The 14,906-nt window shown below is 43.9% G+C and overlaps 2 protein-coding genes across 2 annotated transcripts; both read right to left on the reverse strand.

Moving 5' to 3' along the window:
- Positions 1–1,152: 1,152 nt before the first annotated feature.
- Positions 1,153–7,978, reverse strand: LOC129513260 (protocadherin beta-15-like). The gene has a single exon (XM_055330955.1). The coding sequence runs from the start codon at positions 7,952–7,954 to the stop codon at positions 5,567–5,569; it is 2,388 nt and encodes a 795-aa protein (XP_055186930.1). The 5' UTR covers positions 7,955–7,978; the 3' UTR covers positions 1,153–5,566.
- A 2,664-nt stretch (positions 7,979–10,642) lies between these two features.
- Positions 10,643–14,147, reverse strand: LOC129513630 (protocadherin beta-15-like). The gene is given in 2 exon segments (XM_055331813.1): positions 10,643–11,782; positions 11,784–14,147. Coding segments are annotated over 2 exon segments (2,310 nt in total). The 5' UTR covers positions 14,030–14,147; the 3' UTR covers positions 10,643–11,718.
- Between the last annotated feature and the right edge of the window lie 759 nt (positions 14,148–14,906).

Below are 14,906 nucleotides of genomic sequence, written 5' to 3' on the forward strand. Positions count from 1 at the left end.
ACAAAATACATAAAGAACTTACACAACTTGGGGCACCTGGGTGGCCCAGTCAGTTAAGCTTCCGACTCTTGGTTTCGGCTTGATCTCAGGTTGTGAGATTGCCCCCTGGATCAGGTTCTTGAACTTGCTCACACTCTCAAAAAAAAACAAAAAACAAACCCAAAAACCATACAACACCAAAAAACAAATAATTCGATTTAAAAATGGGCAGAGGACTTCAAAGATATTTTTTCTAAGAAGACATACAGATGTCCAACACACACATGAAAAGAGGCTTGACATTACTAATCATCATGGAAATGCAAACCAAAACCACAATGAGATAATATTTTATGCCTCTCAGAATGGTTGGTATCAAAAAGACAAGAAATGGCAAATGTTGGCAAGGATGTAAAGAAAAAGAAACTCTCCTGCACTATTGGTAGTAGGAATGTAAATTGGGGCAACCACTGTGGAAAACAGTATGGTGCTTCCTCAAAAAATTAAAAATAGAAATATCATACAGAGGCACCTGGGTGGCTCTATCAGGTAAGCATCTGACTTCAGCTCACGTCATGATGTCAGGGACCTGGGATCCAGCCCTGTGTGGGGCTCCACGATCAGCACAGAGTCTGCTTCTCCCTCTCCCTCTGCCTCCTCCCTACTTGTGCACATGCTCACTCTCTCTCCCTTTCTCTCAAGTAAATAAATAAAATCTTTTAAAAAGAAATACTATAGGGATCCCTGGGTGGCGCAGCGGTTTGGCGCCTGCCTTTGGCCCAGGGCGCGATCCTGGAGACCCGGGATGGAATCCCACGTCGGGCTCCCGGTGCATGGAGCCTGCTTCTCCCTCTGCCTGTGTCTCTGCCTCTCTCACTCTTTCTCTGTGTGACTATCATAAATAAATAAAAATTAAAAAAAAGAAATACTATATAATCTAATAACTACACATTGGTTATTTACAAAAAAAACCCTCCTAAAAATACTAATCTGAAAAGATATATGACCTCTATATTTATTGCAGCATTATTTACAATAGCCAAGGTATGGAAGCAAACTAAAAGTCCATCAATAGCTGAATGAATAAAGATGTGTGTGTGTGTGTGTGTGTGTAATATATATATATATATATATATATATATATAATGGAATTTTATTCAGTCATAAAAAAGAATGAGATCTCACCATTTGCAACAACATGGATGGACCTAAGGGTATTAAGGTAAGTGAAATAAGTCAGACAAATACCATATTATTTCACTTACAAGTAACATCTAAAAAAAAAAAAAACCCTAAACAAACAAACAAACAAACCCTGAAACAAAAACAGATCCTTAAATACAGATAATAAACTGGTGTTTGCCAGAGGGGAGGGGTAGGAGGGATGGGAAGAATGGGTGAAGAAGAGTGGGAGATATGGGCTTCCAGTGGAATGTATGATTTGGGGGAATGAAAGGTACAGCATAGGGAATATGGTCAATAGTTTTGTAATAGCACTGTGAGGTGAGAGATGGTAGCTATACTTGTGATGAGTAAAACATAATGTATAGAGTTGTTAAAACACTATGTTGCGCACCTAAAACTAATGCAACATTGTGTATCAACTATATTTCAATTAAAAAAAAAAGAAAAACGGAAAGAAAAAATTTCCGTTAAGCACAATGCCCCAATTGTACTTTTAAATCACTAGCAATAAATAGCTGAGTACTAGGACATTCCTACCTGTAAGAGATTATGGAAACAAGAATATTTTGGCCTAGAGTAGGGGAAGGCAAAGACGAATGGGTTCAGAATGGCTTTTTTAGTAGCTATTGGTATTTGTTTCTTATCACTGATATAACAAATTGCCACAAACTTTGTGGCTTAAAAACACAAATTTATTATTTTATGGTTCTAGGGGTCAGAAGTCTAAAATGAGTCTTACTGGGCTACATTTAAGGTTGGGCTGTGTTCCTTTCTGGAGGCTCTAAAGGAGAACATATTTTTGCCTTTTCTACCTTCTAGTGCCTGCCTGCATTCCTACACTGGAGGCTCCCTTCCATCTTCAAAGTCAGTAAAGGCTGGTGGAGTCTTTTGTAAAACATCACTATGACACTGACTCTTCTGCTTCCCACTATCACCTCTTATTAAGGGTTCTTATGATTATGTTGGACTCACCTGGATAATCTAGGGTAATCTATCTTAAGGTTAGCTGTCAACTTTATTTCTATCAGCAATGTGAATTCTTCTTTGATACATAACAAATGATAGAGTTCCAGATCTCAGGACACAGATACTTCGTGGGGCCCTTATTCTCTTCACCACAGTCCACCCTGTGGCTCCCAAAGATTCACATCCAAACAAGATAAAAAAATATATTCAAAATCCCCAAAGATCTCATCTCATTACAGTATCAACTCAGTCCATAATTTCATCTAAATTTCATCAACTCCAAAACTCAAAATTTCACCATCTGCATCATCTAAATCAGGTATGGGTGGGACCATAGGTACTATACATCCTGGGCATTACTCCTCTCCATCTGTAGACCAGTGAAACTAAACAAATTATCTGTTCTCCAAAGTGTATCATGATGGGACAGGCACAGGACAGCAATTAATAGCCATTCCTGTTCAAAAACAGAAAATAGAAAGTAGAAATAGTCAGATGCCCCTCAAAACACAGAAATCCATCCAGGAAAACTCTATCTCCTTTTAAGGCCTTGGTTTGGACCTCCACCCTCTGAGATCCAGGGTCTGTTTTGAGCCATCCTTTCTTTCTCATAGAGGGTAGTATGTTTTTTGGCCTAAGGAGTTTTTTCAATTATTGCTTTCTCATAGAATTGTGCAGTACAATAGGTTTCTCTTATATCATTCAAGCTGGTAATATTTCTAATGGCAAAACATTCTCAAGAACTGTTTGAGTCCCTTGTGTCTGTCACAGGGATTCTTTCTCCCAGATAATAGGCTACTTCACAGTTCTTGCCAGTATAATTTCATCTCTATTTCTGACTTCTGCTGGGATGGCTGGGATTTCCATGAATTGCATGCCTAATCTCTTTAAAGAACCTGCTATATAACTAAATACTCTTACCTTTTAATCCTTTCAAGGTGCTAGCAAAAGATTGTCCTGTGACCCCTTGGCTCTTGCTCTAGAGCATACTTTCCTAATTTGAGCCTCGTGAGAAAAGCCTGAAAAGGCTAAAAATTTAGCACATTACCCAGTTCTAGTCCCTTTTAAAAGCTTAACAGTTCTTCCCACCATCTATCTTATTCCTCTCACATTTTATTATAAGCAGCAAGAAGAAAACGGGCTGCACCTCATTTCTTTCGGATCTCTTAACATTAGTGACTTTAACATCCATATTTCTACCATCTCTTCATAATTATTTGGGTATTCTTTTTTTTTTCTTGAGAGAGAGAGAGAGAGAGAGAGAGAGAGAGAGAGAGATGGAACACCAGTGCTGGAGAGTGAGGGGAGGGGGTGGGGGGTAGGGAGAGAGTCTTAAGCAGGTTCCTAGCTTAGCATGGAGCCAGATGTGGGGCTTGATCTCAGGACTCTGAGATCATGACCTGAGCCAAAATCAAGAGTTGGACACTACTGAGCCACCCAGACACCACAATTTAGGTATTCCATATAGCAACATATATATTCTCCACGATACTCCTTACTTCATTCTGAGACTTTGACAGCAGAGTTGTTAACATCCATATTTCTAGCATCAGCCTGTCCAAAAAAATCTAGGATTTTCCATCATGCTTTTCAAAATTCTTCCACCCTCTGCCTACCTTCTAGTTCCAAACAACTTCTATGATTTTAATTATTTGTTCCAGGTACCAAAACTTTATTGTTCAGGATTCAAACAGAGAAACAGAACCAGCAGATTTGAGAGATTTGTTGCAAGGAAATAACTTACCCAATTGTGGGAGCTGGCTAGGCAAGTCCAGTACCTGTAAGACAGGCAATTAAAGGACTGGCTGAAACTCTGGGGCATAAGCTGAAGCCTCTGCCCACAGAGAAAATTCATCTTAGGGAAAATTCATATCTTCCCTGAAGGACTTTCACCTGATGAATCAGGCCAACACAGAACATTTGGGATATTCTCCTTATTTTCAGGTTCACTAATTAGCAACCTTAATTCCATCTGAACCTTAATTCCTCTTTACAATATAGCTTAATATTTAACAGGTTCCAGGAATTAGGATCCAGATATCTTTAGGGGGCCATTATTCTGCCTACCACACCATTTTATAGCATCTGCAAAATTAAGAGGCTCCTGGAGATAGAGGAGTCCTGAAAACAGAGCTGATTATTTCTTCAAATCATTCAACATCCTCACCAATATATTTTTAAGTAAGTTTTCTTTGATTAACTAATATTAATTATGCAATGATTTTCTTTAAAATCCCCTAACAACAAGTACAATGTCATCATCCAAAGGCAACTAGATATTGGCATGTTGTGCCATCAAAAGATCCTCTAGGCCTAGAACTTGGAAGTCACTTAAGAATTACTCTGCAATCACAGTACATAATTGCAAGCAATGCTTTTCCTGGCACTAAAGCTGTTAAAGTATAGAGGAACACCTTAAATGTAATCTGGGTATGAGTAAATCTGTCTAGGACTCTTATCAGGATCATAATTTAAGTTACATGTAAGTAAGAACCCCTATGTTTTTCAACATTAATGAAAGGATCCCTGGGTGGCGCAGCGGTTTAGCACCTGCCTTTGGCCCGGGGTGCGATCCTAGAGACCCAGGATCAAATCCCACGTTGGGCTCCCGGTGCATGGAGCCTGCTTCTCCATCTGCCTGTGTCTCTGCCTCTCTCTCTCTTTCTCTCAGTGACTATTGTAAATAAATAAAAATTTAAAAAAACATTAATGAAAGAATGCATGATAGATATATTTTCATGATGTGACATATGTATTTCAGAGCAAAAATCTAATGCTTACAAGTGTGACTTTTTGAAATAAATAGCATAAAATGTACAGTTGCTGCTTATTTATAAAACAAAAATCCAAAAAGAGCTTGGAAAAAGTGGACATGGGTAAATACAAATTGATTCCACTCGAAACACAAAAGGGGTTATGCAAAAGTCATAGGTGGGTTAATAACAAAACCTAAAAGACTTCCAGTAATTTAAAAATGAAGTGTGTAGGGCAGCCCGGGTGGCTCAGTGGTTTAGCGCCACCTTCAGCCCAGGGTGTGATCCTGGAGACCCTGGATTAAGTCCCTGGATTAAGTGTGTCTCATGAATAAATAAACAAAATGTTTTTTATTTAAACAAAATATTTTTTAAAAAATGAAGTGTGTAGAAAGGAATCATTCCCTTTTTCAAGTAGACTCCATCATGGAGCCCAAAATGGGCTTTGAACTCATGACCTTGAGACCAAGACCTCAGATGAGATCAAGAGTCAGAGGCTTAACCAATTGAACGAACTCCAGAAATCAGACATTCTTAAGTAGTGTTACCGTTAAGAGTAAATTTACTACGTATAAACAGGGGGAAAGTACAATTAAAATTACTACTGGATTTTAAAAAGCAACAGAAAGGCCAAGGAGACAAAACTAATGCAAAAGGAAAAGAATAAGTTTCAAATACCTAAACTATTCCAGAAAGTTGGATTGGAAGGTTGGATTTCCCTCTGACTTCCTCCCAAGATCCTGGCTTACAATATTGGGGAAAATCGGCTTCAAGAACTTGAACTCGCTGGTCCCAGTCCCTCCCGTCAGACACACCTCGTACTGGTAGCTCTGGGACAGGGTCCCCGCGCCGCTGACGTCCACCAGGTGGCCCGGAAAGTGGCCCTCGGGCACCGCGCAGCCACCCCCCGACGCCGCCCCGCTCCTCCTGCACAGCCGCACCGCCACGAACGCCAGCGCCGAGCACAGGAAGAGCGACGACACGGACGCCAAGGCGATGACCAGGTAGACGGTGAGCGGGTCGGCCCGGGCCTCGGCCGCCGCCACGTCCGGCAGCGGCAGGTAGGGCTGCGAGAAGCCGTCCACCAGCAGCACGTGCAGCGTGACGCTGGCCGACAGCGGCGGCTCGCCATTGTCCTTGACCAGCACCAGCAGCCTGTGCTTGACCGCGTCGCGCTCGCTCAGCAGCCGGGCCGTGCGCACCTCGCCGTTGTGCGCCCACACGCCGAACAGCCCGGGCTCCGTGGCCTTGAGCAGCTGGAACGACAGCCAGGCGTTCTGGCCCGCGTCGCCGTCCACCGCCACCACCTTGGTCACCAGGTAGCCCGCCTCGGCCGCCCGCGGCACCAGCTCGGTGCAGGGCGCAGAGCCGTTCTGCAGCGGGTACAGCACGAAGGGCGCGTTGTCGTTGTCGTCCAGCACCAGCACGCGCACCAGCGCCTGGCTGCTCAGCGCGGGCGAGCCGCGGTCGGCCGCGCCCACGCGGACCTCGAAGGCCTGCAGCGCCTCGTAATCCAGGGACCTGAGCGCGAACAGCTGCCCGTTGTCCGCGTTGATGGACACCAGCGAGGCGAGCGGCAGGTGCGGGTCCCGGGGCGGCAGCAGCGAGTAGGTGACCTGGGCGTTGGCGCCCGCGTCCCTGTCGGTGGCGCTCACGGTGCCGATGTGCAGGGCGGGGCTGTTGTTCTCGCGGACGCGCAGGGTGTAGGTGGTCTGGCTGAAGGCGGGGGCGTTGTCGTTGACGTCGGAGACCGTCACGGTGATGTTGTGCTGGGTCTTCAGCCTGGGGGTCCCCAAGTCACTGACGGTGATGGTGATGTTGTACTCCGCTTGGCTCTCTCTGTCCAGCGCTCCTTCTGTTACCAAGGTATAGAAATTCTCTTCTGATGGTTTCAGGAGGAAAGGGAGATCATCCTGGATGCAGCAAGTTATCTTTCCGTTGTCCCCCGAGTCTCGATCTCGAACTCTAAACAGGGCCACCTCTGTTTCTGGAGAATTTTCAGGAATGGGGCTGGTGAGTGATGAAATAGTTAGTTCTGGGAAGTTATCGTTAACATCCACCACCTCAATGGAGACAGAGCATCTTCCAGAAAGCCCTCCACCATCAGATGCCTCTATTTCCAGCTCATATGAAGATATTGTCTCAAAATCTAGTTTTTTAATCAGTCGAACTTCTCCTGAAAAGTTGTTTAGCTCAAAAGTTGTACTTATCTCCTGAGAACTATAAAAATAGGAGTAGGATATCTCCCCATTTGTCCCAGTGTCTAAATCTCTAGCAGAGACCTTGACAACTAGCATGCCCACAGGGCTGTTCTCTGGAACTTGAACCTGGTAGAGTGTCTGTACAAACTCAGGGGCATTGTCATTGACGTCCAGGACCAAGATGCGAACCTGAGCAGCACCAGACCGGGGCGGAGAGCCGCCATCCAGCGCTGTGAGAGTTACTTTGAGCTCAGCCTGCTCCTCCCGATCCAGCTCTTTGACTAGTACCAGTTCTGGGTATTTCCTACCATCCCCTCTGGTGCGGGTAGAAACACGGAAATGAGAGTTGGGACTGATGCTGTAATTTTGGATGTTGTTGTTGCCCACGTCCAAGTCCTGGGCTTTTTTCAAAGCAAACACAGTCCCAGGAGGGCTTGTCTCCAGGATTTTCAGAGTCATTTCTCTTTCAGGAAATTCAGGAGAATGATCATTTATATCTCTCACCAGTAGCTCAGCCCGAAATACTCCCAATGGGTTTTTCAGTAACACTTGGAAATGCATTACACATGGATCTGTAGAGCCGCACATCTCCTCCCGATCCAGTTTCTCACTTAATACCAACTCCCCGGTCTGCAGATCAAGCTGCAAGCTGGGTTCGTTTTCCTCAGAGACCACCCGGGCTCCCCGCGCTGCCAGCTCCCCTACTCCCAGCCCCAAGTCCTTGGCCAGGTTGGCCACAAATGAGCCACTCTCTGTTTCCTCCATCACGGAATAGCGACGGGATTCCCAGCCTGCCAGAGCCTCTCCCAACAGGAGAAAGAGAATCAGGACTTGCCTTTGTTTAGGAAAGCACTCCCCTCTGGCCTCCATCTTTACTTCCACAGAAGCCTTTCCAAAAACAGGGCTCACCTCTACCTTAGGAACAGTGAAGGATCTCTCGGTTGGTAACTATCCGGAAATGCTGATGAGTATCGTGACGTACTGGTCCTGAACTCTGCATACAAGCTTTAGTCTTCGGCTATAGATGGGAAGTAGAGTTTGCAGCAGTTCCCGGGCTGCTTTTTTTTTTTTTTTTAAGCCTTAGCCTGCAGCGCCACCATGTGTTTTCTTCCAAAAGAATCGCTACAGTTGTCTTTTCTCTGATCCAGGCAGCAATTGGGAGTTTGGAAATGGTTTGAAGGAGGTAATATTATCAGAAAACCATGTAATTATAATTATTCATTCTTTCACTCAAAGAAGTGTTATTGTTATTTACATATTAAGTTCTGAAATAGATCACTAAACAACCCAAATATAATCCCTACTTTATACAAACTGTAGTCTGGGTGAAGTGCTCCAAAAGTTGAGAAGTGTAAGAAGACAATAGTAATAAATCATGTTGTAAAAACAACAGTATATACTTCAGTGATTTCTTAAAATTCTCTCAGCAAGAAAGATGAATTCCTCTAGATTTTCTTTCAAATTCTAGGCAGTGTATGTGACAGAATGATGGTTCCCGTTGGTTGAATCACAACAAAGAAAAAGCTACCAGTTAAATCCTAGTTTATGATATCACTTCCACATAAGGTCAGGGAATTATGATTTTGTAAAACTTCCAAACAATGGTAAAATGCATATGAAGGCACTTTCTATATCTCTAACCCTACTTTTCCTCCTTAGCACTTATCTGATATGGCATACATGTACATACTTAATTTTTTCTTTTTAAAAATACTTTATTTATTTGTTCATGACAGACACACACAGAGAGAGGCAGAGACACAGGTAGAGGGAGAAGCAGGCTCCATGCAGGGAGCCCGACGTGGGACTCGATCCTGGGTCTCCAGGATCACACCCTGGGCTGAAGGCAGCACTAAACCACTGGGCCACTGGGACTGCCCTAATTTCTTCTTTTCTGTGTCATTCTTGGGCTTGAGATCTTTGTTCTATTAATGTCCACATGTCCAACATCTGGAACATACAGTAGATGCTCAACAACTATTTGTTTAATAGCTCAATCAATAAAACACAATTAATTTTAAAATTCTGATAGATGGATTCTTTTCCTAAGAAGATCCTAGTTCATTATATGAGCTGGATAAACAAGACACCATGTTCCCAAATAGCCATTTTCTACACTCTTTAGAAAAGTAATTTGCAATACTTCAGAATGATCTAAATATTTTTCATTAAATGGCAAAATACTCTGGCATCCCCTATACAATGGAATAGATTCTAAAAAACAAAAACCAGAACATAGCGACCAGGCTATAAAGATCCTACAAATAAGGTACATCTCTTAACTCTGGGAAACGAACTAGGGGAGGTGGGCGGGGGTGGGGTGGGGGTGACTGGGTGGCGGGCACTGAGGTGGGCACTTGACGGGAGGAGCACTGGGTGTTATTCTGTATGTTGGCAAATTGAACACCAATAAAAAATAAATTTATTATTAAAAAAAATAAAAAGGTACATCTCTTTTATTTTTTTAAAGATTTATTTATTTATTTATGATAGACACGCTGAGAGAGAGAGAGGCAGAGACACAGGCAGAGGGAGAAGCAGGCTCCATGCTGGGAGCCCCATGTGGGTCTCAATCCCAGGGGACTCGAGGATTGAGCCCTGGGCCAAAGGCAGGCGCCAAATCCCTGAGCCACCGAGGGATCCCCGGGTACATCTCTTTTAGAACACATTTTACATTGTCAATGTTATTTCACACTAATGCTATTATGACACTAATAATATTCAAAATTTTCTTACATAGTAGAATTTTCAAAGAATTTCCATAAGACACTAAAGAAGCTGTAAAATTTTAAAATCACCATCAATTCTTCTCAAAATCACATATTTTAATAAAAGCTTGTGCTTGTCCCTTACAGACTACTGATATTCCACAAACTTTTGATCCCAAATAATTATACTAATATTAAAACCCCAATTTAAAAAATTCATGGGATGCCTGGATGGCTCAGCAGTTGAGTGTGTGTCTGCCTTCGGCTTGGGATATGATCCTGGAGTCCCAGGATCAACTCCCCCTTAGGGATCTTTGCATGGAGCCTGCTTCTCCCTCTGCCTGTGTCTCTGCCTCTCTCTCTCATAAATAAATAAAATCTTTTTAAAAGATATCCAATGAGTAAAATTCAATCCATGCAAGACTAAACATGCATTTGATAAGGGAAAATTCTACTTAGCTAACATAATTAAAGGGAGATTTCTTAAAAGCGCACACATTTGTTTCAAAAAATCCAAGGAAGAAAGCTGACTTGGGAAAATCTATAATGTTACTTTTTAGGCATCTCCTTTCTTCTTGGACTCTATGTGGACTGACTTTCTCTTTTTTCTTTCATTGTATTTAGCCAACATGATATCATTTTCTTGTTAAGTTCCTAACAAACTATTTTAGATCTGATTTCTAAAGCCATTTTTAATAATAAATTTATTTTTTATTGGTGTTCAATTTGCCAACATACAAAATAACACCCAGTGCTCATCCCGTCAAGTGCCCACCTCAGTGCCCGCCACCCAGTCACCCCCACCCCCCGCCCTCCTCCCCTTCCACCACCCCTAGTTCATTTCCCAGAGTTAGGAGTCTTTATGTTCTGTCTCCCTTTCTGATATTTCCCACACATTTCTTCTCCCTTCCCTTATATTCCCTTTCACTTTTATATTCCCCAAATGAATGAGACCATATAATGTTTGTCCTTCTCCGATTGACTTACTTCACTCAGCATAATACCCTCCAGTTCCATCCACATCGAAGCAAATGGTGGGTATTTGTCATTTCTAATGGCTGAGTAATATTCCATTGTATACATAAACCACATTTTCTTTATCCATTCATCTTTTGATGGACACCGAGTAAAGCCATTTTTTTAAACAAAAGAGATTTTGCTCAGCATGGATTAGCAATACCACCTTGGATGACTGTCTGAAAACAGAGGAAAATGAATCAAATAAAATGAACATGGATGCAACAGTACATATCTACTGAAGAGAGAAGGTTCCTGAAAATTATGGGTACACTAGACAAGACATTATAGGGATCTATCATTTAAAAATCTTGAAATAATGTAATAATTTTTTGATAATAGTCATAGATTGATATACTGAAGGCTGATATAGAGGAAAAGCCCTTACATATGGAAGAAATTATAGCCTTTCTAGAGGAAAAGCCTTTACATATGGAAGGAATTATAGCCTTTCTACTTACTACTAGTGTGAAAAAAATGCAATTTTTGCAGACATTTCTCCACTTAATTTAAGACAGGCTTAATATCAGATGAAACAGAAGCTATATACTAATATTCATTTTATTAATATTATGATGCTTCCTAACCACAATATCAAAGATTTAGAGTTTCCATATAATAATCAAATAAAGGGTGGGGCTGGGGTCATCTTCAAATCAACAGTGCTTGATAATGAAAAGTTGACAAATACAACACATGTTCACTTTTCAGTAATGCAATAAAGTTGAAAATTTTGTGTCTCCATCAAAATACAAATGATAAAAAGAGTAAAGAGTAAATTCTATATGGACCAAAACCAGTAAGGGGGACCTATCAAAATTAGAAGGAACTAACCTTCATCCAAATTCCTAATTGAATCAAACTATTTACAAAATTTAGGTTTTCCTCCACGTCATTCACAGACCTCTGTTAGGTGAAGACAACAGACTTCAAGAACTTAAATTCCCTGGTCCCAGATTCTTCTCTGATACACCTCGTACTGGTAGCTCTGGGACAGGGTCCCCGCGCCGCTGACGTCCACCAGGTGGCCCGGAAAGTGGCCCTCGGGCACCGCGCAGCCACCCCCCGACGCCGCCCCGCTCCTCCTGCACAGCCGCACCGCCACGAACGCCAGCGCCGAGCACAGGAAGAGCGACGACACGGACGCCAAGGCGATGACCAGGTAGACGGTGAGCGGGTCGGCCCGGGCCTCGGCCGCCGCCACGTCCGGCAGCGGCAGGTAGGGCTGCGAGAAGCCGTCCACCAGCAGCACGTGCAGCGTGACGCTGGCCGACAGCGGCGGCTCGCCATTGTCCTTGACCAGCACCAGCAGCCTGTGCTTGACCGCGTCGCGCTCGCTCAGCAGCCGGGCCGTGCGCACCTCGCCGTTGTGCGCCCACACGCCGAACAGCCCGGGCTCCGTGGCCTTGAGCAGCTGGAACGACAGCCAGGCGTTCTGGCCCGCGTCGCCGTCCACCGCCACCACCTTGGTCACCAGGTAGCCCGCCTCGGCCGCCCGCGGCACCAGCTCGGTGCAGGGCGCAGAGCCGTTCTGCAGCGGGTACAGCACGAAGGGCGCGTTGTCGTTGTCGTCCAGCACCAGCACGCGCACCAGCGCCTGGCTGCTCAGCGCGGGCGAGCCGCGGTCGGCCGCGCCCACGCGGACCTCGAAGGCCTGCAGCGCCTCGTAATCCAGGGACCTGAGCGCGAACAGCTGCCCGTTGTCCGCGTTGATGGACACCAGCGAGGCGAGCGGCAGGTGCGGGTCCCGGGGCGGCAGCAGCGAGTAGGTGACCTGGGCGTTGGCGCCCGCGTCCCTGTCGGTGGCGCTCACGGTGCCGATGTGCAGGGCGGGGCTGTTGTTCTCGCGGACGCGCAGGGTGTAGGTGGTCTGGCTGAAGGCGGGGGCGTTGTCGTTGACGTCGGAGACCGTCACGGTGATGTTGTGCTGGGTCTTCAGCCTGGGGGTCCCCAAGTCACTGACGGTGATGGTGATGTTGTACTCCGCCTGGCTCTCTCTGTCCAGCGCTCCTTCTGTTACTAGCTTGTAGAAATTCTCAAGGGAAGGTTTTAGAGTGAACGGAACATCTTCCTGGATGGAACAAAACATCCTCCCATTTTCCCCGGAGTCTCGGTCTTGAATACTGAAAAGAGCTATGGTGGTCTCAGGGGAATTTTCTGGGATCGAGCTTATAAGTGAAGCCATAGTCAGTTCTGGGGTGTTGTCATTTATATCCACCACCTCTATTATGACAGTGCATTTGCCAGAAAGACCTGCTCCATCAGAGGCCTTAATATCCAGCTCATATGACATAATTTTTTCAAAATCTAGTTCCCTAATTATTTTAATTTCTCCTGTGAGTTCATTAAGTGCAAATGTCCTACTAATCTCTTCATCGCCATAAAAAAATGAATAAAATACTTTGCCATTTGTTCCTGTGTCTAAATCTCTAGCTGAAACAGTTACAATAAGAGATCCCAGGGGACTGTTTTCCAGGATCTGGGCACGATAGAGTGGCTGCACAAACTCAGGGGCATTGTCATTGATGTCCAGGACATCAATGAGGACCAAGGCAGTCCCAGTTTTGGGAGGAACTCCACCATCTACTGCCAGGAGAGTTAACCTAAGTTCAGGCTGCTCCTCTCGATCTAGGGCTTTGTCCAAAACCAGTTCCGGATATTTTCTGCCTTCACCGCTATTGCGCGTAAGAACGTGGAAGTGGGAGTTGGGATAAATGGTGTAGTTTTGAATATTATTGATGCCTACATCCAAATCTTGTGCGTTTTTCAGGGGAAACACAGTCCCTGGAAGAGTATTTTCCATGATTTTCAAAATCATTTCTGATTCTGGGAACACAGGGGAATTGTCATTTATGTCACTGACCAAAAGCTTATACCTATATACCTCCAAAGGTTCTTCCAGTAACACTTGGAATTGCAGTACACAGGGCTCAATGGAGCCACACAGTTCCTCCCGATCCAGTTTCTCATTTATTTGTAAATCTCCAGTCTGAAGGTTCAGCTGAAAATGTTTTTTGTCATCGTTAAAAATGATCCGAGCCCTCCGCCAAGAGAGCTCTTTTACCCCTAGCCCTATGTCTTTTGCTAGATTGGCCACAAAAGAACCACTCTCTGTTTCTTCTGCAATACGATAATCTTCCTGCTCTGCGCAACTATGAGCCAGCAAAACAAAGAGAAGAACTTGCCTTAGTCTAGGAAAGCGCTCCTCTTCAGCCTCCATTTCTACGCGAAAAAATCTTTAGAATCCAAGTGCCCGTTTGGTCTTTAGGCAGTCCGCTCTGGGAATCAATCCCTGCCGCAAGGCAACTCCGTAAAGAATTATCTTCTCTTAGAAGTGCGTGTGACTGCCCGAACGCTTACCATCCGCAGGTCTGTTTTTCGCAGCCTTAGCTTATAGCGCCACCATGTGTTGTACTTAAGCCTAGCTTGCTGAAATTTTCTTGGTGAGGTTACGAATGGGGAAATGGTGCCACACACTTTGGGAAAGGATGAAAAAACAAAGCCAACTGTATTTGTTTATTCAACAAGTATTTATCGATTTTGTGTTGTATGTCAGGCACTGTATTAAGTTCTGGGAATACAAATACGTTCTCTGACCTCATGGGGTTCACAGTATGTCTACTATATTGTATAATCTGTACTCTCCAGGAAAATTGACTAGATAACGTTGTGTACCTATCAGTCTATTCCTAAACAGAGAATATACACAATTAAACTCTTTACTCACTGCCAGCACAATAGATGAAAAGATTTATTCACATGATTCATTCACATGTAAGGAGTATAAACTTAAGTGATAGACCAGCTAGAACCTGGTTTATTACGCAAAATCAGTAAAAAGCTTACAGGGTTGTGGATGATTTATTTGTAAATATTGTCTAAGGAGAATGTTTCTGTACCTCTGTGAGCATGTTGCATTATCTTGTTCCATTGTCCAAAACAATTTGTAAAGACATCTACATTTATTCCTAAAACCAAGATATTCACATTTTGAAGCAGAGATTCACTGAGATCAGGAAAAGTAGGATAGTTGAGATCATAAAAATAAAGGGCTGATGTTAAAGTAATAAAGTGCTGGAAAAATAAGTTGGATTTAT

Source organism: Nyctereutes procyonoides, unplaced genomic scaffold, assembly GCF_905146905.1.
Source record: "Nyctereutes procyonoides isolate TBG_1078 unplaced genomic scaffold, NYPRO_anot_genome, whole genome shotgun sequence".
Classification (NCBI taxonomy): Eukaryota; Metazoa; Chordata; class Mammalia; order Carnivora; family Canidae; genus Nyctereutes; species Nyctereutes procyonoides.

What these genes read in the sequence shown, in the direction of transcription:
- LOC129513260 (XM_055330955.1), bottom strand. Translation starts at nt 7,954, where the DNA reads ATGGAGGCCAGAGGGGAGTGCTTTCCTAAACAAAGGCAAGTCCTGATT.